General features: G+C 43.1%; 2 protein-coding genes across 2 annotated transcripts; one reads left to right on the forward strand and one right to left on the reverse strand.

Moving 5' to 3' along the window:
• The first annotated feature begins 1,558 nt into the window (after window positions 1-1,558).
• Window positions 1,559-3,227, forward strand: Prosbeta1 (proteasome beta1 subunit). The gene is made up of 4 exons (XM_028318973.1): window positions 1,559-1,663; window positions 1,858-2,130; window positions 2,590-2,724; window positions 2,906-3,227. The coding sequence occupies exons 2-4, from the start codon at window positions 1,866-1,868 to the stop codon at window positions 3,181-3,183; spliced, it is 678 nt and encodes a 225-aa protein (XP_028174774.1). The 5' UTR covers window positions 1,559-1,663; window positions 1,858-1,865; the 3' UTR covers window positions 3,184-3,227.
• Window positions 3,228-3,332: 105 nt separating this feature from the next.
• Window positions 3,333-25,039, reverse strand: MBD-R2 (PHD finger protein MBD-R2). The gene is made up of 21 exons (XM_028319006.1): window positions 24,852-25,039; window positions 24,343-24,594; window positions 23,623-23,994; window positions 23,310-23,448; window positions 22,609-22,859; window positions 19,211-19,654; window positions 18,438-18,760; window positions 17,535-17,738; window positions 16,801-17,067; window positions 16,233-16,327; window positions 15,014-15,174; window positions 14,205-14,365; window positions 12,815-12,923; window positions 11,844-12,635; window positions 11,131-11,282; window positions 10,310-10,521; window positions 7,075-7,269; window positions 6,584-6,636; window positions 6,222-6,272; window positions 5,404-5,541; window positions 3,333-3,978 (listed from the first exon to the last, which is right to left on the reverse strand). Exons 2-21 carry the CDS (start codon window positions 24,572-24,574, stop codon window positions 3,851-3,853), a joined length of 4,479 nt encoding a protein of 1,492 aa, XP_028174807.1. The 5' UTR covers window positions 24,575-24,594; window positions 24,852-25,039; the 3' UTR covers window positions 3,333-3,850.
• Between the last annotated feature and the right edge of the window lie 75 nt (window positions 25,040-25,114).

Here is a 25,114-nt window from a genome sequence, read left to right on the forward strand (position 1 = left end):
AACTATTGTCTGTTTTTGCACTGAATCAAGCTTTAGGAGCTTTTAGCCTACCCACAAATTAAGTAGTAATTTGTGGGTAGGTATTTTAATAGTTTTAAAGTTTCAAAATTCGAAAAGCAGGCATAAGCTCTGTTTACAATAAATACATTTAAATCTGGTGAGAATTAATATCCCTTGCAAATAAAAGTTAGGTATTAAAAGAAGGAAAACACATTCTAAAGAAAAATTGGATCTTAAATTGTTTTTCACGCAATATCATAATAATACGATAAAACATAAAATAAAAAATTCTCAAAATACCAAATATCAAGACGTTGAATCCGACTAGTCGGGAGTTATACCGATCCACGATATTTCTAAGACGCGAGCGTGCTATCGTTTTGAACAACGGTGGCGAATCGAAAACTTCATGAATAAATAAATCCTATATCCATTGAATGAATATGTCGAATAAAATAGTGATTTATCAAAAACGTCAGCTCATTCAATGCGGATGGTCTTTTATAACTTTTAAATAAACATCGTTTTTGGGATGACGTACAAAATGGTGCGTGGCGAATGCGTAGTTTTTTTACAAAAGACTCGCTTTTGGGGGACAAGGACTGCTAATGAGTGGAGGACACCCACGCTATGCTGACTCCGCATTTTTAACAATATTTGCCAGTTTGCGATTCCACACAATACATGAATACAGTGAAATATGTACTTAGAAGAATTTTATTTGAATAAATTATTATTATTGTGGTTTATTTGTCCGTTAACACGAAAATTCCTGTCAGGATCTGGACTCCGAAGTTCTATAACTCTTATGACTTGAAGACTCTATTATCCATTGTAAAGTCAATTTACTATCAAACTTTCTTTTTTTAACACTGATTAAATTACCTACTTACTATTATTAACCCTTATTCAATAATTGGGACGAATCCCAATCTTACGTTTTAAAGCTGTAAACACTTGAAAAAATGTTTACGTGCATAGTCTAGGAATCTATGGTCCTGCCCCGGGATTCGAATCCAAGACCTACACCAATAAAAAGTTTTTCTAAACCCCAACACCCCGAGCAAGAACCATGAGTAACTACCGCCATCTATCAACTGAATAAAAGTCTAATCTATCTACAACTAGCGCCATCTGCCGACACATAATGCAACCAATGAATACTGTATCGTTTATGATAATAGCTAATTAATATTTTACTACAAACTTGCTTTTCACCAAAAATATTAATTAAAATAATTAAACCACAGTGTTACAACTTAAAACAAAATATAATGCACGTAGCACGTAGACTCCGTGCAATGGAACGTAAACACGTTCCATTTCACTGCGTATTTCAAAATAAATATTTCAATATTTTTATTTGTAAGAATTTATTTATTGGAATGTAAAATATTTTTTTTAATGTAGTTAACCATAAATTATTGTGAAATAAAACGAACGCTTAATTTTTAAACATCTTAAAATGAAATATTCGATGATACTTTATTTCATAAACTGCAAAGCATGCTGCATAAAACGGCACTGAATGATTTGTCAGTTTCTATCTTTGGTTTCTATTGTTTGACGTTACACTGACAGTTGTTTAGCGTTTTTGTACCGGAATCAGAATCGTGACTTTCAGAATTTGTTCTTAATTCTTTGCCTAAATTCATATTTTAATGTAAGTAATTCTATTGATAATAATTAGTCTTCATTATTCTTTACAAATCTAGTCTGAATTTATTATAACCTTACTGTTAGTACCTAAACTTACTAAGGTTGCTTTGTAGAAGTGATTACCCAGCAACTCATCAATATACTTACTTATCTCCTAAATTCCTGCATCCTTCACTTTTACCGGTGTTTTATTTCTAGTTTCCAGTATGGCCGCATCAGTAATAAACACATACGCCGATCCAGGCATGACCGAGTGGATGAGTGCGACCCACAGCACTGGGACTTCTATCATGGCTTGCGAGTTCAACGGAGGAGTCGTGATCGGTGCCGACTCTCGCACCACGACGGGAGCGTATATCGCGAACAGGGTCACTGACAAACTGACCAGGATTACTGACCATATCTACTGCTGCCGGTCTGGGTCAGCAGCAGACACCCAGGCCATAGCTGATATTGTTACATACCATTTGAGTAAGTTTATTTTTCGATCTTTCTATATTTTTGAGGTCATATGATTTATGTGGTATCTGAGGTGGAATTGTGTAAAGCGATCGTAATCATTTGACAGTTCATAACGTACGATAAAGTCAGTTGAACAAAGCGTTTGACAGAATAATCGTACGTTATGAACTGTCAAATGATAACGATTGCTTTACACAATTCCACCTCTGATCATATACAGAAAAATGACATTTTTAGAAGTTCTAAATCACTTTAGAATATTTTTGGACATGGCTCCTACAAACATTTTGAGCTTGTGATCTATTTTATTACATTCATTTCTATTAACTATTAGAGTGGCTGAAATTGTAAATAAATTATAATTTGTAATTTAATGCCAAACAAAGTAAGCCCTTGTAGATGATAATCTATATTAAGGATTCATCATAAGTCAAGCAATATCTAAATCAATCATAACTTTTCTTTCAGATTTCCATAAAATGGAGCTGGGTGAAGAGCCCTTAGTGCAGACTGCAGCGTCCATATTCCGCGAACTCTGCTACAACTACCGTGATTCCCTTGTGGCTGGTATCCTGGTCGCAGGATGGGACAAGAAGAAAGGAGGTGTGTGTTCTTCATTGTGCACTTATAACTTGTAGAAAAAACCTTAGTTATGTGAACCTTAGCTTTGGACCTTGTCATACTTTATTGCTTGGTGATCATAAACATTTTGTCATGACTGTCCTTCACATGGCCTCACATTAGAGTTCAAGAAAGAAATTAACAATAAATAATGTCTTTACAGGTCAAATCTACTCCGTGCCCATTGGTGGTATGGTGCAACGGCAGGCTGTTTCTATCGGAGGCTCCGGCTCCACTTATGTGTATGGTTATGTAGATGCCAACTTCAAGCCCAACATGACCAAGGAAGAAGCAGTCAAGTTCGTCACGAACACACTATCTCTGGCCATCCTCCGTGATGGGTCCTCGGGAGGTGTGGTTCGTCTCGGAGTGATCACTGAGGCAGGCGTAGAGCGCTCTGTTATCCTGGGTGATAAGCTGCCTAAGTTCTATGAAGGTTGAGTGTTTTTTGTATGGGTAATTTTAAGGTAATAAAATTTTTAAACGCCTTTCTGCCTTTTTTCTGATTCCTATTTGGGTTTGTGTGGTAGGTTATACTTAGTAAAAAAACATGTTTTTAGACATAAGGATTATATTGTTCTTATTTAATAATAAACAATTGCATATTTCTAATAACTAAACATCAGTGGTGGATATTTTGCAAATAAAAGTTCATTATGGAACACAGCCTCTAAATAAGAACTACAAGCGTTTAAATTATCACATCAATATTTATAATATTCAAAGATTTTTAATCCATTAATTGATTTAATTATACAGATAAATGAATACTAACTGCAGGACTTCAAATAGTTTTTATGGCAACTTAATATTTTATGAATATATTTGTAAGCAAAATATTATGTCCTGCAGAGATATGGTTATAGATCATTTCATCCACGAATACGCGCCCCATCAATTTTGGTTGAGGGAAGCACGGGGTGCGGGGAGTTTGATCCGAGCAATCCGAGCGTCATTATTGTAGTGTGCGTGTGCACTCATGGATAATTTATCGTGTACCGATAACACTCAAACATTAGCGGAGAATGGTGGGGCGCGTCTTCGTGGATGAAACGATCTATAAATATTGTAATAATAAAGTAAAAAACTACAATAGTTGTAGACCACTTTATGTGATGGTGCCTAGCTCTTCCATGGTGTCGAGATCCCGCATCAGCATCTGTATGGTCTGCTTGGTGCGAGGGAAGTATTCCGCTGTCTCGTCGTCTTCGAACAGCGGGTCTTGGGATTCCAGTTCTGAAACAATACATTTATTTTCAAATTATGAATGATTTGTAACAATTTGTCTTATTAAAGCTAAGGAACCATAGACAAGATTTTGAGTTTTTCTGCAATGTATAAAAACTATTTTATAATATTTAATTGAAGATCTTACGTCATCTCATAAGATTTTTTACATGCTGTGTGGTCATCACTGGTGTCGATAGGTAGAGGTGTGAGAGATGTCTAACTAAACTCTACACTCATTTGTGATCTGTGCCCCTTAGTCAATGACGCTCTTTCACCATTGGATCTCAAAGCAAGGGCTCACGACACGCCCTATTGTCTATAGCCGGGCTGAGCTCTATGGTCTATGTTCACGGTGAAGACAGTCGCCTCGATAGTATCCAGCCGGGAGTCGAGAGCGGCCTGGCAGCGCTGGATGTGGCGCAACAAGCGCTCGCGACGCACCCCGTTGTCTATGGCCGCTTCTGGCTGCGGCACTATGGGCCCCGTTGTCTATGGTCTATGTTCACGGTGAAGACACTCACCCGCGACAGTCGCCTCGATGGTATCAAGCCGGGAGTCGAGAGCGGCCTGGCAGCGCTGGATGTGGCGCAACAAGCGCTCGCGACACACCCCGTTATCTATGGCCGCTTCTGGCTGCGGCACTATGGGCCCCATTGTCTACGGCCGGACTCAGGCCCCTCTTTCCCACTGGGCACGTGCCCAGGGCCCCGCGATCGAGAGGGCCCCCGTCTGCTCAAAAGAACTTTTTCCAGATGATAAGGGCCCCCCTTGATCCTTAAGTGCCCAGGGCCCCTGGTAGGTTAAAGACGGCCCTGGCCGGACTAAGCTGGCGTCTAACTAAACTACACTCATCCTTGATCTGTGCCCCATAGACCCATAGTCAATGACGCTCTTTCACCATTGGCGCTCACGACACGCCCCATTGTCTATGGCCGGGCTGAGCTCTATGGTCTATGATCACGGTGGAGACACTCACCCGCGACAGTCGCCTCGATGGTATCCAGCCGGGAGTCGAGAGCGGCCTGGCAGCGCTGGATGTGGCGCAACAAGCGCTCGCGACACACCCCGTTATCTATGGCCGCTTCTGGCTGCGGCACTATGGGCCCCATTGTCTACGGCCGGACTCAGGCCCCTCTTTCCCACTGGGCACGTGCCCAGGGCCCCGCGATCGAGAGGGCCCCCGTCTGCTCAAAAGAACTTTTTCCAGATGATAAGGGCCCCCCTTGATCCTTAAGTGCCCAGGGCCCCTGGTAGGTTAAAGACGGCCCTGGCCGGACTAAGCTGGCGTCTAACTAAACTACACTCATCCTTGATCTGTGCCCCATAGACCCATAGTCAATGACGCTCTTTCACCATTGGCGCTCACGACACGCCCCATTGTCTATGGCCGGGCTGAGCTCTATGGTCTATGATCACGGTGGAGACACTCACCCGCGACAGTCGCCTCGATGGTATCCAGCCGGGAGTCGAGAGCGGCCTGGCAGCGCTGGATGTGGCGCAACAAGCGCTCGCGACACACCCCGTTGTCTATGGCCGCTTCTGGCTGCGGCACTATGGGCGGTTGTACTACTGCAAAAGAAATATGTCTATGATGTTACAAAAAATCATTTTTCAAATATTTTTCACAGTTACGAGTAAATGGCAGCTTTAAAAAAAAAACTGGGCAGCTGGCGGCCGTGACGTCACATTGACGCTCTGGTACAAATTGGACGAACGGCCTTCCCGTGTGTGCGGGTAAGTGGAAGGAAAAATCGCATTGAAGTGCGCAGTTAGCTCGATTGGTTTGTATAATCATGTACACAGCAGCTTGTAGCCACGCCCCTATTTCCCACTAGGCACTCCAGGCACGAGCCCAGAGCCCCACGATTAAGCGACCCAAATCAGTGAAGAGTTCTATAATTTTCCTTTTTTTAAAGGAAAGGGCCCTCTTGGTTCTTAAATGCCCAGGGTTTCCAGTAGCTCCTAGTCCAGTCCAGTAGTCTAGTAGTAGTCCAGTAGGTCCTGCTTGTAGTTGGTTCCCAAACTTATTTGAGACGCGCCTTCGACCATACAAAAAATTCCCCGTCCCTCCTCCAGTCAAGATTATTTATTGGTCGTATCGAGCAGTCTGGAATGCATTCTCAGCGGTCGCAGGATTTTTGGAGATGGCCCGCGCCCCCCTTTAAAGGTCTTTGCTCCTCCCCTGGGGGGGCGCGCCTCCCACTTTGGGAACCAATGCTAGCAGCAGCAGCGCCCTCTGTGTACAGTACCGTGGTCCGGCACGGCGCTGGCGAGGCGCTCGAGCTCGGCGCCGCTGAGGCCTCAGCCTCGAGTTTAGCGGGCAGCGGGGCGGGAGCGGCGGCGGCGCGGGAGCGGCAGGATCTTATGCGTAAAATCAAATAGACCGGTTCTCGAAAACAGCGGCGCGGGAGCGGGCAACGAGCGGGCAGCGGCGCGGGAGCGGGCAACGAGCGGGCAGCGCACTCTTTCTTTTGCCCACAATAAATCGAGCGTTAGGAATAAATTTGAATCGAAATAAAATTGTCGCGCGTTGTTCAGACATTTCGTTTGCGAATAAAAACAAATATCTCGACAACACAACCCCGAACACATCACTTCGCCGCTAAAGCGCCGCGCGAGCTGCCCGCTTGTTTCNGCAGCGCCTGGCCCTCTCGTTGACTGTATCTGCCAATAAGAATAAGGAAATCTTTATTCAGCAACAAAAGAAACAAAACAAAAATCCGGTCGCCGAACAGATACAATTTCCAATGACCCCAAGCTTCCTTATCTTTCGCGCTTAATGAGGGTTTTCGCGAATGGAAAAATCCGCCAGATGGCAATACGTAGACGCGAGGTCCAAATGCTGCATGATTGGTTATTTTTGACATGACATTGACAGATATGTCAAAATCCACCAATCACGCAGCAGTCAAACCCCACATCCACGTCCCGCCATCTAGCGGATCTGTACAATCCGACATACATTCGTCCGTCCGTCATAAATCGGAACCAGCGATCCGGTATTGACGGTGGCGCCCCACTGTCAATGCCATGGATAGGACAGTTCAGTATTTTGGAACTATAAATACGCCACAAAAATCATCAAATATCACTGTCACCGACCTGTCATGGTCTTCGGAAGGCGTGGTGACGTCGATGTGCGCGTTCAAGTCGTCCTGTACCGGCTGGTTCTCCTTGTCGATGTTGATCAGTTGCAAGTCTGTGTAGTCCAGCTTGGGCTTGTCCTGAGGCTGGGTCACCTCCTCCGTGTCCCATTCTTTGTCAGCCCATAGGTATAACTTTGGGTGGTTCTTTTTACTGTAAAAGGATTTGGATATGTTAATTTTTTTTCAACAGCCGAGTGGTTTAAGGCTCAAGAAGTACTGATATCGACTTAGGTGACAATTCATCCGAAAAAATCTCATCCGCGGATGAGTTGTCTCCCTTTCAAAATTGTTAGGTGTCGAATCATCCGCAAAATATTTATCTTCGGATGAAACGTCATCGTTTCTAACTTGGAAGTGTCGTCTAATCCGAAATATATTTAATTTAATTAAATGCTAAGAATGGAAAAGACAAAGGTAATCAAAAATTCGCGGATGAGATTTTTTCCGATAAAATGTCACCTAAGTCTTCTATGGACTTATGTGACATTAGTAGTCCTAATATCATAGCCTTCCCACTTTTTATTTCAAATAACTGTCCTGTTCAAGGTTGCCTGAAAAATATAATTTCTCTTCCTAGTAATTAAACCGGGATTATTTTTACAATTCATTAATTTCGTTGCTGATCCTATGGCAGTTTAACTTTCTGCTGGGCCATTACTATCTGGGTTTTTATTGGCAGTCATGCTATAGATCCTCAAGGTGAAAAGGAAAAGTGGGAATAATCTCGTAATTCACTAGATGCAGAGAGATGAAAATTGCAGGTGATTGTGCTCTTTCTTGGGATATAATTATGAATTTGATGATGACTCCTTTTTTTATTCAGAACATGGAATGTATTTGACCGCAATCGCACCTGATGTTATGTGAGATGCTGTCTAGGATGTTACATATCTGCCCTGTAAGTGCTTATTCACTCGCGCCTTGAAAAGGCCCGGATAATAGTGTCAGACTCACGTGGCAACATGGTATTTGACCCTGAGCGAGTGCAGTGCGTCCCTTATCAAGTGAAGGTTGCCGGACAGCTCGTGCGAGCGGCGCAGCGTGTCGCTGGGCTTCGCCCCCGGGAGGGTGCCGTCGAATAGGCGGTCTTGATCATGCAGGAACCGCTTCGAGCGCCGCCCCCGACGCGGGTTCAAGCAAATGCTGCACGTGTATTTTTCTGGCACCTGGAATAATATTACAGCTTTAAAAAATGAAATTGATCTTCAAAGAGCTATAACTATAGTAGGAATGGTTGATACTTTTACCCTGTGTGACTATTAGCAGGCCTGTTCATCTCCCTGAGTAGGTATCGAAAACAAAACACGCGCGGCGGGTTTAATCCACAAGGGATTCACGAGCGAGCAGTGAGTGACGTACGCATGCGTTTTTTTCATCCATTGTGAAAAAAATTGGTTGGTCGCCGTGCAGATAGAATTTCGTCCAATGACCCCAAGCTACCCATCCTTATCACTCGAGCGTAATTATATTGCTGTCGCGACTGTGCGACGCGCGACCGCTGTGTGAGTGTGAGCGCGAGCGATAAGGATGGGTAGCTTGGGGTCATTGGACGAAATTCTATCTGCCCGGCGACCGGACTTTACAAGTGACAACACTCGCCTCCAGCCTGTGCCGCAGGTTGTGGCACAGCCCGTGCTGCCAGCACAGGCACAGCTCGCACNGATTGACAGATATGTCAAAATCCAGACCCCACATCCACGTCCCGCCATCTAGCGGATCTTTCATTCGCGAAAACCCTCATAAGTAAGACACGGGTCTTAACGCGATGAGGTAGTTGAAAATGTTCAAGCCCACCCGAACGGACGACGCCGCGAGCCGCCAGTCTGCTTGTGACCAGGGGGCTGCAGCATAGCATTCGAAACGTCAAGCCGTGAGTACATAATATAACTCATTAATAAACGTCGCGTTAAGACCCGTCTCTTACTAATCTACTACTTCTAGACGAAAATATTTATTCAGCAACTAAAGAAACAAAACAAAACTCCGGTCGCCGAGCAGTTAGAATTTCGTCCAATGACCCCAAGCTACCCTTCCTTATCGCTCGCGCGTAATTATATTGCTGTCGCGACTGTGCGACGGGCAACCGCAGTGAGTATGCGATAAGGATGGCAGCTTGGGGTCATTGGACGTTTACATCAAACGTCCTCACTAGTGAACTAGAGCGCGTTAAAAAAAATATGAAAATTTTAATTGTTGAAAGTTTCCGCTAGGGCGCTATACAATCCGTCATACATTTAATGTAGCCATGGAAAAAAAAACATTTTTTTACGCGCTCACTAAAGCCTGGTCGCATACTCACTGCGGGCGCGCGTCGCACAATCGCGACAGCAATATAATTACGCGCGAGCGATAAGGATGGGTAGCTTGGAGTCATTGGACGGGATTCTACGTGCTCACGGACCAGGCTTTATCACTAGTTTGATGTAAACTCAAACTAAATATTATGCCACAAAAATCATCAAATATCACTGTCACCGACCTGTCATGGTCTTCGGAAGGCGTGGTGACGTCGATGTGCGCGTTCAAGTCGTCCTGTACCGGCTGGTTCTCCTTGTCGATGTTGATCAGTTGCAAGTCTGTGTAGTCCAGCTTGGGCTTGTCCTGAGGCTGGGTCACCTCCTCCGTGTCCCATTCTTTGTCAGCCCATAGGTATAGCTTTGGGTGGTTCTTTTTACTGTGAACAAGAATTGGATATGTTAGTAATTATCGCAGCTACCTTGTTGTTATTTCAAATAACTATCCTCTCCAGGGTTGTCTGGAAATGTGGGTAGGGATAAGACCGCCTAATTTGTGCCAAATTTTTATGGTTATATTAATTTCATTGCCCCTGGGTTGCACCACCTTACTTTAGCTCTAGCAAACGTCAAAGGTATATCAAACTCCATACCAAAACACCAGTTATCGTTATAGTTAAAGTTAGGTAGTGCAACTCAGCCTTAGAGTCCAATGACAGTCTTACTTTCCCGAAGGCTTTGGTCTTTACTGGTAAGCTGTAGATCCTGGCTACACTGAATAGTCCCATATTTTCACTAGTTAAGATATGGACTACATTGTCTGATAATACATTATTTTTATTTAATATAGCTGGATAAAAATATTGGGAAATCATGCTGTATGGTGTGCCCTGCGGCACCACCATGGTGTCTGAACGCGATAGTGCTTTAGGTGCTATGATGAAGACGATGACTCACGTGGCAACATGGTATTTGACCCTCAGCGAGTGCAGTGCGTCCCTTATCAAGTGAAGGTTGCCGGACAGCTCGTGCGAGCGACGCAGTGTGTCGCTGGGCTTCGCCCCCGGGAGGGTGCCGTCAAATAAGCGGTCTTGATCATGCAGGAACCGCTTCGAGCGCCGCCCCCGACGCGGGTTCAAGCAAATGCTGCACGTGTATTTTTCTGGCACCTGGAATAATATTACAGCTTTAAAAAATGAAATTGATCTTCGAAGAGCTATAACTATATTAGGAATGGTTAATACTTTTACCCTGTGACTATTAGCAGGCCTGTTCATCTCCCTGAGTAGGTATCGAGAACAAAACACGCGCGGCGTACCCGGGCGGGTTTAATCCACAAGGGAATCACGAGCGAGCACATGAGTGACGCACGCATGCGTATTTTTCATCCATTGTAAAAAAAAATTGGTTGGTCGCCGTGCAGATAGAATTTCGTCCAATGACCCCAAGCTACCCATCCTTATCACTCGCGCGTAATTATATTGCTGTCGCGACTGTGCGACGCGCGACCGCTGTGTGAGTGTGAGCGCGAGCGATAAGGATGGGTAGCTTGGGGTCATTGTACGAAATTCTATCTGCTCGGCGACCGGACTTTACAAGTGACAACACTCGCCTCCAGCCTGTGCCGCAGGTTGTGGCACAGCCCGTGCTGCCAGCACAGGCACAGCTCGCACTGCACCATGAGCCCGTCCTCCTCGCGGAAGCCGCAGTGGCAGTTGATGATCCCTCGCGCTTGTATCACACCTGATGTCTGATGGTCTACAAGTGACAACACTCGCCTCCAGCCTGTGCCGCAGGTTGTGGCACAGCCCGTGCTGCCAGCACAGGCACAGCTCGCACTGCACCATGAGCCCGTCCTCCTCGCGGAAGCCGCAGTGGCAGTTGATGATCTCCTCGCGCTTCATGTGCTCAATCTTCATCAGCTCGCCGGCTGAAATGTACACGGCGGTTAGAAACAATGCAATGAGGGCTATCGTTTTAGCGCTCACCAGTTAGCGCCACTGTAGAGTAAGGTCCTGTCACTTGCTAGTAGCGAAGACAGTGGCGCTAACTGGTGAGCGCTAAAGTGGTAGGAGGACTATTGCAATTGCACTCATCAAGATAGCGCCACTGTAGAGTAAGGTCCTGTCAATCGCCAGGGGTGCCAACTGTTAAGTAAAAAAACGATAACCCTCATTGTCGCGAACGTGATCGAATGAGAAATGAGATCTGTAGGAAAGCTCAAGTAACCGACATAGTCCGCAGTATTGTCAAACTTAAGGGGCAGAGGACGACTGGAAAACGCAATATGGGCAGGCCGACCTCTAAGTGGACCAAAGACCGCTCGTGGAAACTTTGTGGGAGTCTTTTGGTCAGCCAAAGTGATTGTCGCGTGTGCGGATACATTAAATTTTACGTTATGAAATGCTATTCGTGATCTCTGCGTTATTTTTGACAATAGAGGTCTACATTCAACATTTCTTAATCCTATAAAACATAGAAGAGTACTCACTTTCAGGATTATATTCATACTCATTCTCCCGCTGCTGCTCTTCATTCGACTCCGAATTGCCGGCGTGTTGTTCCATTCTCTTGTAATCCGGCGTGCCCGACCGCGGGAAACTCGACCGAGTCTCCACATCCGAAGCCGGGCCGAACCACTCATCGTCCTCACTCTTTGGTTTCAACGTGGCCACTTTACCCCGTTTCTCTTTCTTCTTGAAATCAACAGGCTTCGTCACAGTATGCGTCGATATCTCCGTCTCGAAGTCCAAAACTTCGATCGGCATGTCGGCCGAATCGTCAAAATCGTTAGACTGCTCGTCTTTGACATCCTCGGACTCCGGTCTTCGAACCGGTAGCAGCACTTTGGGACGCTTCACTGGCTTGTGGACTAACGCTTGGCGGAGTTTAGGAGAATCGTGCAACTTCGGCATTGGGGTATCTTCAAGTTTTACCGACGTTGAGGGAATGTCGATTTGTAAGTCCATAGGTTCTTCCTTTTTGACTTCTGTTTTAATTTCTTCTTGAACGACCCGTTTAGGCGGCTTCGGGACTTTGACTTTGATAGTCTTCAAGTCGGGCTCCCTTGTTTTGGTTGGTTCAAGTGCCTTTTCTGGCATAGTTCTGGCATACGCCAAATCCAGAACTTTCGGCGTTCGACCGAGCATTTTTCGAAGTTCTCGATGGTAGTGTTTTATGTGCATTTGGAGTAGGGTGTTGTTTCTGAAGTTCTTGAAACACCCTTCGGCTGGGCAGCGGAGGAGGTTCTCTATTATTTGCACTTTCAAGGAACCGACCCATACTGGAAGAAATAATTTAAAAGTATTAAACGTTAACATCAAAAATGTATCAGAGTAAAGCGAAGCACCATCCCCTCTTTTGGATTCATATGACCAGTTGATTCATTTCATGTGTTCTTTTTAAAAAATTGTGTAAATGTTGTAACAAGATTCAATGAGATTATTAATGTTTGATACATACCGTATCCATCTTCTAAAGGCGGGTAGTTTTCTTCAGGCAGTGCTGCTGGATCGTTTTCTGAAGTAGAAGGAGTACTAGACGTTCCTGGACCCAGCTCTTTGTTTTTATTCTGTGGTAAAGAAATAAAAACACACATTAAGGCCCAGAACACACGGTGAAACGCAATTGCAACGAAACTGCAACTTCTAGTTACTTTTGAGTTCGGTGAGAGACCACACATGACGTGACCAGTTCAAATCGGTTTCAAACTGGTCGCGTCATGTGTGGTCTCTCAACGGACGCTATGGCAGAAACTTAGATGCAACTCAAAAGTAACTAGAAGTTGCAGTTTCGTTGCAGTTGTGCTTCACTGTGTGTTCTGGGCCTAATAGGCAGTCAATGACTTGAGTCAAAAGCCACAGCGCCACGGGAGGGGTGACATATTAGGACGTGACAGGGCATACAAATCTGAAGTCTCCCTGACGTTTGACCGTCACAAAATCACTCCCGCGTCGCTCCTATACGTCAGGCACTGGCTGAGTTAAGCGCCAGACCTAAAAATATATGAAATCGATTCCTTTCTGATGCATCACGACACATTACGTCAGACAAATATCTCCACCTTAAGAGTAGGCGCACACCGTTGATTTTTCGTCGGCCGATAGTTTAGTCGGGCAGTTGATCAGTGTGGGCATGTATGGGAGTGCGCAAACTACGCCGATTCGATTTGGCCGATTCTTCATACAATTTGAAATCGGGCACAACTATCGGCCAACTAAAAATCAACGGTGTGCGCCTACTCTTAATTATTCCCTCCCATTTCCTCAATTTTGAGCATTGAAGGTAGCGGAAGGCGCTGGATGCAGGACGGCGAAGGCAATGTAGAAATCATTGGGGGAGGCCTATGTTCAGGGGGCGTAGTGTGAGTTTACGTCAAACGCATTCGAAATCGTCGGCCGTTTGGTGTAGTGGTTCGAAACGGACTATTATTCCGGAGGTAGCGGGTTCGATTCCCGCACAGTACAAACATTTGTGGGCATGAACATATTTGTTTTTATTGGACTGGGTGTTTTCTATGTATAATAAGTATGTATTTAAAAAAAAAAGTATTTAAGTATGATATCCGTTGTCTAGTACCCATAGTACAAGCTTTGCTTAGTTTGGGACTAGAAGCGCAGTGTAAAATGTCCAAGGATATTTATTTATTATTTATTTATTTACGCAGTCGATATCGAATGCGTTTGACGTAAACTCACACTACGCCCCCAGCAGTGGACGTCCTGTGGCTGAAATGATGATGTTTTATGCATAACAAGGCAGGTATTCGACCATAATCGCACCTGGTGTTAAGTGGGATGCAGTCTAGGATGGTACATAATTATGATGATGATTTCTTTGAGACAACGCATACCTTCACCAGATACTTAGGCATCTTGATGACGCGCTTCATCTTCTTCTGTTTGGGAGCCTCTCGCGGCCGTTTCAGACTTAGTTTCTTGCGCTTGATTATAGGCGATGTGCAAGAAAGCGTGCCCGCTGGGAGCGACACTACTGGGGACTCAGCTACGCCATCTGGGGGGAAATAGGCACTTTAAAGGGGGTTACCCGTGTCAGTTTTTATAAACGATAACCATAAATATACGATATATGAGCATTCAAAATCTATTATTCTATTTTGTAATACAATGAGGACTTAACAGCAAGGATGTTATGGATGTCCGTAACCGTAACCAAAACTTTCGAATATCCGAAATATTCCGATATCCGAAAAAAATATCCGTAACCGAAACCGGTATAATATTATTCCTCTAACCGTAACCGTATCCATAACCGAAACTACATATCCATAACATCCCTACAAGTACTTAACAGTTAGGACCACTGGCAAGTGACAGGGCCTTACACTTACTCTACAGTGGCTTTCCTGGACAGTTCAACTACTACTGCGAAAGTAACTGTCAGGCTATCTGTTACCTTTTCCGAACTGATTTGATGAAGATATAGTTTGGGACCTAGTGAAACACCATATAGTAAAGATTGGATAGAAAACGGCATAAATTCCCGGTTTTTGAAAGATATTATGCGACAGGCCGCTACCAATCGATCAACGTGGAAAGCATTGGGGGAGGCCTATGTCCAGCAGTGGACGTCCTATGGCTGAAATGATGATGATGATGATGATTCTGTGACAGATAGATCTTCAAGTGAGTGGATACCGACCTGGCGTGGAGACGACCCAGCCCATCCGCCGCGCCAGTTTCAGATGGACGCCGAAGTCCATGAGCACGGCCTCGTAGTCTTTAAGCCGCGTGGCCGTATCAGGGTGCGACTCCATATAGTTGCGCATATCAGTGCGAGTGTGGAAACGCCGGTTTTCTGGACTGGAAAAGTGATTTTGTTATTTATTTATTTAAGAATAATATACAGTGTGTTTGTGATAAGGCACACACTGACAAAATTTAGCGGGGATTAGCGGGGACCCAGTCGTGGTTGCGCCGAATTTTGTCAGTGTGTACGTGCGCGCCGCATACGTATATTGGCGCGCTCACATACAAACCGCGCTCGGTGCGTTTCTATGAAGATGACCTACTCATTTGTATTTACTCTGGTGATAGGACAAGCGATAATTTAAGGCGGTGTTGTGATGTCAATTTTATCGACAAAAATGCCCCCATATGTGGGCCCTCCCCCCTCCTCTTGGAATGGAATGGGGGGCTTAATTTTTTATGTGACTACATAAAAATTGATTTTATTTCTTATGTGCCCGTCTTACAGATAAATAAAAGATTGCATTTGTAATTGCATATGTGTCCTTAAAAAAAAAAAAATAATAATGACCAAAAAACTTAAAAAAATAATGAATTTTAGTTATTGTCAAAAAATTCAGTTTTGACGGGCACGTTTAAATTATCGCTAGCCCTATCCCAAACACACTGTACATCCTGTATACACAGAAGAGAAGGTAACACCACACTACGCTGTCCTAAGAAAGGCAGGTTACTGTATTTGCAACCACTAGTTGGTAAACACTGGTGAATAACAGAGGGCTTATTGTGAGTTTACATCAAACGTCCTCACTAGTGAGCGCATTAAATAAATATATGAAAATTTTAGTTCTTGAAAGTTTCCGCTAGGGGCGCTGTACAATCCGTCATACATTTAATGTCATTTTTGTTACGTGCTCACTAGCGACGACGTTTGAGGTAAACTCACACTCAGCCCTCAGGACCTTGCAAATGCGATAGTCCTCCTATTGCTTGAGTGCTCACTAAATAGCGCCACTGTCTTAGCCACTATTGAGTAACCAACTATAAGACTTTATCCCACACTGGCGCCAAATAGTTTCGTGTCGTGTTTTTAGCAGAATAGAATACTTATAGTGTTCTAAAATTTCATTTATGTACAAAAAGAGGTCTTTTTATAATAATAAAACACTTACTTCACTAAAACCACGTCCCATTTTCCTGCTGAACTGCCTAAACTTCTGCGAACCATGTGTTTCGTCCAACCCGCTGGCAACCTTTTGTCTTCCACCTATAAAATAATAAGAATATTTTTATCAGAGCCACTTAAAAATAAGATTTCGTCAGGAAAAATCTTATTAGAAGCCAGAGTCCTGCTAATTATGTATAACTGTAGAATGTAAACTATATTATTTTCATATTCAATTTAAATATCAAGCTCTTTTCGTAGACATCTCGTAGAACTGATGCGACCACAGTGAAGACGTAGTAGTAAAGGCAGGCTCCCGTGTCGGTGGAACGCCTACCTACCTTCACTACATCATCTGGTCCGTGGTCGCATCAGTTCTACGAGATGTCTACGAAAAGAGCTTGAGATTTAAATTGAATATCTAGTGAAGGTCGCGAGAAGCGCCTGGATGACGCCAGCGCAGGACCGGTCGTTAGTAATCATTGGGGTAGGCCTTTGTCCAACAGTGAAAGACTTTTCGCTAAAAATAAAGGAAGGATACCAAGCTTTTGTAACGGTTATGGAACAATATTTACCTGCACACTTCTCCTTGGCAGCCCACCAGCTTTCTCCTTCCCATCCATCTCCAACTCGCACACCTTCCCAATCGGCTGTCCGTTCACCCACTTGCAACACCATTCGCCTGGCAGTAGGAACGATTCCGGCAACTCTTGCGTGGTGTCCGAGTTAACCATCTGCCGCCTCATCACCTCGATCTGACGCTTCATCACTTCTAGCTCGGATTTAACTTTCTCAACTTGTTTCTTCACTTTCTTTTCTTGCAGTATGCGCAGCTTTTTGCTCTGTTGGATGGAAATTTGCGAATCAGATGCATTGCAAACATTCTTGAATTTTTTAGGTATTTCAGCGTTTGACGCCAATCGAATCTGAGGATAACTGATAGATAATGAGATCTAAGATCTCACCCGATGGTACCTGACCTTGTTCAGTAGCTTTACCACTACCATGAGTTAACACCAAACGAGTTTACACAACCCACTAGCGAGTGCGTAAAAAATCTATGACGATTTTAGTTCTTAGAGCGCAGTTTACAATGAATATTCGTACTTATTTCAGTACGTTATTCTTGATCCTACAATCCATCGGAAAAACTGAAGTCCGGTCGCCGAGCAGATAGAATTGCGTACAATGACCCCAAGCTACCCATCCTTATCGCTCGTGCGTTTATCGGTTATATTGCTGTCGCGCTCGCACACTCACTGTGGCCGCTCGTCGTACAGTCAGACACGAAAAGATTTAAATGATTTACCTTCTTGATCTTCAATTTCTTAATCTTCTTCTCTTTCACTTCCTTCACTTCTGCCGCTTCGGTCTTGACCTCCGGCCTGGGCGAGCCTTCTGCCTTGCTGATGCCGTCCTCCAACTTTGTAATGGCTACCTTGATCCGGTCGATGACCTCTTCGTGCTTACCATCCACTGCTTCGAACTTCTCGAGCTTAACGTCTTCTTGCGCCTAGAAGAGAATAGAAGTGATGGGAAACTAGAATTTTTATATTTTAAAACTAAAAAAAGGCGCAGGTCCTATCCTCCCAAAACTTTACAGATCTTTCTCGTTTATAATACATATTAATGTGCTTAATTGAAAAGTTGACTGGAGGAGAATGCCGACTGGCATTAAGTCTGCCTTACGTACACACGGTCACACTGTTAACTACCCATTTCCGTTTTTGCTCTCGCTCTCATCAAATGGTGATTCTTTGCGATAGAACGAGATGACATGACAGGCAATGGGTAGTTAACACTGTTGCCGATAGTACAGTGTTATGTGCATGTAAGTTCGAAATAAATAAATAGACTTCGAGCAAAAAAATACATTTTAAAATATCCACTTTGCCATTTTGAATTCTGATTATAAATTATCAACAATCTCATACTTGGAAAAGGAATGATTTTAAAAATCAAATATTCAGCATGCCGAATTTACAGTCACAGTGTAAAAAAGTTCAGTAGTAATAATAAACCAGGGATGTTATGGATATGAAGTTTCGGTTATGGAAACGGTTACGGATATGAAATCATTTCGGATTATCCGAAACTTTTGAATCGGTTTCGGTTCCGATTACGGATATTTTTTTTATTTCGGATATCCGATTGTTTCGGTTACGGTTACGAATATCCATAACATCCCTGGAATAAACTACAGTATACTTACAGGATCACTATCAGGTCTGCTGTCAGCTGTATCCGACGTGTCACAAGTGTCTTTAGTAGGGTCCACAACCTCAATACTGTCCTTGCTTTCGTCAACGTCGATCAACATTTCTGCCAAAGTATCCTTCACTTCTGGCTCATCTGAAGTTGTCTCTTCACTTCCAACTTCCACTTTCATTTCTTGATCTTCTGTAACTTCTTTGGTAATTGGAACTTTAGTGTCTGCAATTTCTTCTTTTGTTTCTTTTTCTTCTTTTGGTTTTACTTCGGCAGGTGATGGCGCGGGACTGCCTTCGAGTGTCCCGATTATTGATGCCACAGCATCTAAAATATACATTGACAAATAAGCTGTCTGAGTTCATACTAAGGCCTAATTGAGCTAAGAAAATGAAGCTGAAGAATATTCAGCCTTCAAAATAGAGTTAACATGTGATACAGTACTTTTATAAAAAAAAAAATGTGAGCATGAAAGAATCTCTTTAATTTATTGAAGCTAAAATAGTCTTTTGGTAACTCAAAGGTGACTGACTGCCTGACTGACTGAGATAGTGATCTATCAACGCACAGCCCAAACCACTGGACGGATCAGGCTGAAATTTGGCATGCAGGTAGATGTTTTGACGTAGGCATCCGCTAAGAAAGGATTTTACGAAATTCCACCCCTAAGGGGGTAAAACGCGATCCACGCGTACGAAGTCGCGGGCGGCCGCTAGTAAGATAATAAAGCTCTCTTTAGCTTCTTAGCTAAAACTACATTTTGCTCCAAATTCTTACCTGGGATTTCCGTTTTCGGTGCAACTTTAGGCGGTGCAACTTTAGGCGCTGCCGGTTTCTTCCTAATGATCCTCGGTTTTTTCCTTTCCACCGGAGGTTTGGGCGTCACCGGTTTCTCAGTAGGAGTTGCCTGTTTCTTCGCTTTCTTCTGCCCAATATTGAAGATTTCCTTGATGTTTAACTTTCGCTTCATTTCGCGGCGTTCGCTCTTCGAGCCTAGGTAATCACGGGTGGGGTCAAATAGATGGGTGTGGAAGGCAGGGGCGGGGGTGGTAGGCGTGGCGCTACTTGGCCCCGCCCCATAAACTGGGGAATGTGCGGAGGTCCCAGCCGTTGTGACGTCAACAGTTAGAGGGCCCGGCTTCGACTGATCTTTCATCTTATGCAGCCGTGAAGTCGTACACTTCCACACGAAGCCGTCGTCGAATAGGACTTCCATATAGCCTGGCAATAAAAAAAGAAAATAAAAATAAAAAAATGGAAAAAATAATCACTGCAAACCTAATAATACTCCACTGATCATCACTTCAATCAGGTGAGATGCAGGCCAAGAGCTACTAGTTTTGGATAAAAAAAATAGAGTTCGATTTTTTTGACATCAAAAGAGAAATCTTCAGAAAAATAATGACCTCGATTTGAGTCACAAACTAACCTGAAGAATACTGAATCTTAAAGCTTCTTTGAGAATAATTGGATTTAAGAGAGCTCACAGATGAGCGACATTATGTCGGCGGCTGCTGCGATAGTGATAGGCGACGGTCAGCGACTGTCTGTCGGCGACAGTCTTCCAACTCGTGCCTTTTGCTTTCATGACGTTGACACACTCTGACTACACGTTAGTGACTGCCTCTTCGAGAGTCGCGATGCATCGGCGACTGTCGCCGACTTAAGTCGCAAGCAATCGCCGATATACTATCGCTCGTCTATGACACGGTAATACTATCTATACAGTATTCCAACTCGGCCATATTTTTGAAATAAATGTCAACAGTCGCGCGGTACGTCACAGTATAACAACATGNGGTACAAAAAATGCTAATAATAATTCTGGAATTGGCTTTAAGACTGTCTGGGTCTATGTAACTATACCTTCCCATTATGACAACAATTTTTAAAATGATTTTTAATTTTTTCACCTAAAAAATGAAGTGCTTGACATTGAACACATTCATAAATCATAAAACCAACTGAATGTACTGATACTTGAATGGTGTTTGAAAGTGCTAAATATAAATAGTTAGTCCTGGGGGGCTGATATTCTGTACTAAACCTGCTTGAATATTTACGTTTTATCGGGGGTCTGCCCGCCATTTGATATGTTTTCTTTCTCTTCTTCTTCTAAAGAAATAAAATCACTGCTGACTGACAGCAGCTGTTTTTCCTTGTTGTCTGAAGAAGCATCATCAATCATCAATGAATCCTCGATTAGCGCCAACTCTTCGTTATCAACCTTAAAAGAGAAATATATTGTGTTACTCTTATTAAACAAATTTAATAAGATGTGATGAAATAATAATTAACTTTTTAAAAAAATAAAACCGACTTCAAATGCGTGAACACGAAAAAAAAACGAAAAATTAAAAATATTGCGTATAAAAAAGTTCATCCCCAATTTTCCACCCTTGGGGGTGAAATATTTTCTTCAAATTCGCATGAAACCACCCTTTTGATAATACCTATTCAACAAAAAAATAATCGTTCAAATTGATTTATAATCGGCGGAGATATTGCGTATAAAAAAGTTCATCCCCAATTTTCCACCCTTGGGGGTTGTTTTTTCTATTATTAAATTTNTTTCTTTGCGAGATCGAATCAGAAATGAGGAGATCCGTAAACGAAACAAAGTCGCTGACATAGCCCGACGGATTAGCAAGCTGAAGTGGCAATGGGCAGGGCACATAGTACGCAGAACTGATGGCCGATGGGGCAGAATGGTTCTGGAATGGAGGCCGCATACCGGAAAACGTAGCGTGGGACTTCCACCTACAAGGTGGACCGACGACATCGTAAAGGTAGCAGGGAAGCGCTGGACGCAGGCCGCTTCCAATCGATCAACATGGAAAGCATTGGGGGAGGCTGAAATGGTGGTGGTGGTGGTGGTACATATACTGAAAATGTATCATTAGAAATCAACTACGGGGGCTAAGGAGATAAAAGGAGGGTGTGAAGTTTATATTATGAAAGTCCTATGTGTTTAAAGTAAGAGAGTTGAAATTTTAAATGTATGCGCTATAGATGCTAAGAGCGGATTTTACGAAACTCCACCCCTAATGGAGTAAAACGAGGTCCACGCGTACGAAGTCGCGGGCGGCCGCTAGTAAGGTAATAAAGCTCTCTTTGGCTTCTTAGCTAAACTAGATTTTGCTCCAAATTCTTACCTGGGATTTCCGTTTTTGGTACAACTTTAGGTGGTGCAACTTTAGGCGCTGCCGGTTTCTTCCTAATGATCCTCGGTTTTTTCCTTTCCACAGGAGGTTTGGGCGTCACCGGTTTCTCAGTAGGAGTTGCCTGTTTCTTCGCTTTCTTCTGCCCAATATTGAAGATTTCCTTGATGTTTAACTTTCGCTTCATTTCGCGGCGTTCGCTCTTCGAGCCTAAGTAATCACGGGTGGGGTCAAATAAATGAGTGTGGAAGGCAGGGGCGGGGGTGGTGGGCGTGGCGCTACTTGGCCCCGCCCCATAAACTGGGGAATGTGCGGAGGTCCCAGCCGTTGTGACGTCAACAGTTAGAGGGCCCGGCTTCGACTGATCTTTCATCTTATGCAGCCGTGAAGTCGTACACTTCCACACGAAGCCGTCGTCGAATAGGACTTCCATATAGCCTGGCGATAAAAAAAGAAAATAAAAATAAAAAAATGGAAAAATAATTTGGGCAATCCTAAAATTCTCCAATGATCATCACTTCAATCAGGTGAGATGCAGGCCAAGAGCTACATACTTAGTTTTGGATAAAAAAAAAATAGAGATCGATTTTTTTGACCTCAGGAGAGAAATCTTCAGAAAAATAATGACTTTGATTTGAGTCACAAACTAACCTGAAGAATACTGGATCTTATAGCTTCTTTGAGAATAATTGGATTAAGAGAGCTTACAGATGAGCGACATTATGACGGCGACCGCTTACGATAGTGGTAGGCGACGGTCAGCGACTGTCTGTCGGCGACAGTCACCAACTCGTGCCTTTTGCTTTCACGACATGTTGACACACTCTGACTACACGTTAGTGACTGCCTCTTCGAGAGTCGCGATGCATCGGCGACTGTCGCCGACTTAAGTCGCAAGCAATCGCCGATATACTATCGCTCGTCTATGAGCTCCAGTCTGTTAGACGAACTTTCAACTCTTAATTTCTTTCTTTGTAATCTCTTTTTCTTTTTTTCTTTATGGTAATTACTCACCATCACCCAAATCCTTGCTGACCGTAGCCAAGAACCGCCTGCTATCCCTCCACCTGGCCAGGCATCTCTCTCCCACCACAAAGGTCAGTTTGCTCTTGTCTTCAACGGGCTTGGGCTCCTCAGCAGTGCTGGTACTAGCCACTGGGGCGATGGTGGTCGCTGGTTGCGATGTGGATGGTGCAGGGGACGATACAGCGGAGGCCGAGAGAGGCCGCAGTCGGGGGCTGCTTACGCTGATCCATTCGTCGTGCCTGGAATTGAAAGTTATAGTCGATATAGAACTTTCTTTAGTCTAGTACAGTTCACGAGGCGTAAGCTGAGCTTAAGGCGTAAGACGGGCACAGCGCGCGCCGGACTGTCGCTAGCGTCGGCTCAAGAACACATTACAACTTCACAGTATTACCTGTATTGTTGACAGCCTTTTGTATAAAACACACATATAAAAACCCAACAGCAAATAAAGTGTATGGTAGATAGCTGAATGTTTTTGTAAAAATATTAGGTTTTCTTATTCTTTTCATGTCGACAACAAACCTACAGTGTCAGCCCAAAACTCCGCCAACTCTTAAGGTTTCATTTCACAAGACTTGAAAAACTGAGCTTTTTAATATCACTAATATGCCTGAGAGTTTGTTCCATGCTAATACATGATAGAAAGACATTCAGGAAGACTCTATCATGCAAATACGTATAAAACTTACTTCTTCGAAGAATCCTCATAATGCACCAACACTTCCATCTCATCATAGTCAACCTCGGAAATTTGAGCTGGATACCAGAATTCGCCGAAGTCTTTCGCCTCCACTTTGGAGCCAACCGACAGAGACATGCTATTGGCTCCTGGAAAGAACATACATGAAGCCTTTTCAATTGTTCAAACCATAATAATCACTACCAGTATATTTTTATTTTAGATGCATATTAATTTCATAGATATTTAAATCATTATGTACACATAATTTTAAATGTAGAAGTAAAAGTACAAGAAAAGTTGTTAAATAAATGGAAACAAACCTTTAGGGCTCATTTGCCTGGATGAGTTACCATCCTTCTTTTTGGCAATCCTTTCTTCTGACTCACTCAATATCATATCCATCATGCTCGATGCCACAGCCAATCGTTCGTCAAAATCTTTACAACCATCGCTTTCAGTCGTTTTTTCAACCTCCACTGTGGCATCATCTTCTTTCTTAGTCTCTTGCTGTGTGTACTCTTTCTCCTGGTCTTCTATAAACTTCTTTATTGCATCCAAGTTTTCTCCATCTCCCTCCTTACCACTATTAGGCGGTTCTTTTGTCTCTGACAAAGAATCCGTTGCTCCTTCCATGTCTTTAGCTTTAATTTTGATTATCCAAGGGAAAATTGAAGGAACAGNGGGAACAGCATCTGTAAATTAAACACTCTTGTTTTTTTACAATATTTCATGGTTGCCTCACTCATGCATTTAACTACACTCAATCCAGTCTACAAGGAATTAAAGACAGCACTTACATAGAAAGAATAACTTGCATCAACATTCAAATTAAATGCAAAATCAAGATGATAGAATGAACTACAGTGTCACATTGCAAATGATAAGTAAGATATAATTATAATACTTAATAAATAAGTAATAAAACAATACCAACAGAAATTATGACAATGCATGAATAACTGCAACAAAAAACACAGAATAGCTTGTCCTCAAATAAGAAAATAACTAACTAACAAGCTAAATATTGGGCCTCAAAATACCTGACTTCAGAACATATTTTGAGTCCTTGTAACATTGAAAATCGCTTTTACGGAAATGTCGCGAACAAACGTACGCTGGTGTATCGGTTTTAGAAACGTCATGGCGCGTAACCTTTACCCAAGAGTCACACAGGGGCAGGTCCCTAGGAAACTTGTGAAATGTGACACCAATGTCTTCAGTTCTCGTTGAACGGGACTTACATTTCTGAACACAACATACTTTTACTGCCATCGCAATGTTCAAAGGAACACCTTTAACAACAACAATTGCCTACTATTGAAGAAATACTATAGAAAATAAAGCAAATAGCAATCTAACTGGATTACAATTGTAATTGACACAATAACCTAATAGCAATGTTTGGCCATTATTGTTACTATTCTGTTTGTAATATTGCGTTATGTAAAAACGGTCTTATTAAAATAGTAGATGTTTAGTTTTGTATCACACTTGTTTTTATTAATGCGGTAAGAATTGACTGATTGGTATACAATCTGTGTTTACGAACCTGATATAACAAATTGTATGACGCATCCGACACCAAGGGTCACATTTATTTATATGTCGTATCAATTTCAATTAAAACTCCTCGTTATTCCTCAAAACAATGATTTATTGTTAATACTGATACTGATTACGTTAATCAATAAAACAAACCGTCGCCATTTTATTTTATAACCCCTCCTTCCTGTCAAGTCTGCTATTTTACCGGTTATCAGATGCTTGAAGAGATGTTCACTGACAGCAACCAAAATACCGGTATATCCATAC

Source organism: Ostrinia furnacalis, unplaced genomic scaffold (assembly GCF_004193835.3).
Source record: "Ostrinia furnacalis isolate ACB-3 unplaced genomic scaffold, ASM419383v2 OfSCF7056, whole genome shotgun sequence".
NCBI classification, from domain to species: Eukaryota; Metazoa; Arthropoda; class Insecta; order Lepidoptera; family Crambidae; genus Ostrinia; species Ostrinia furnacalis.

What these genes read in the sequence shown, in the direction of transcription:
- Prosbeta1 (XM_028318973.1), top strand. Translation starts at nt 1,866, where the DNA reads ATGGCCGCATCAGTAATAAACACATACGCCGATCCAGGCATGACCGAG. An exon ending in TATTGTTACATACCATTTGA is followed by an intron (nt 2,131 to 2,589) that starts GTAAGTTTATTT and finishes CTTTTCTTTCAG; the next exon opens with ATTTCCATAAAATGGAGCTG. An exon ending in ATGGGACAAGAAGAAAGGAG is followed by an intron (nt 2,725 to 2,905) that starts GTGTGTGTTCTT and finishes ATGTCTTTACAG; the next exon opens with GTCAAATCTACTCCGTGCCC.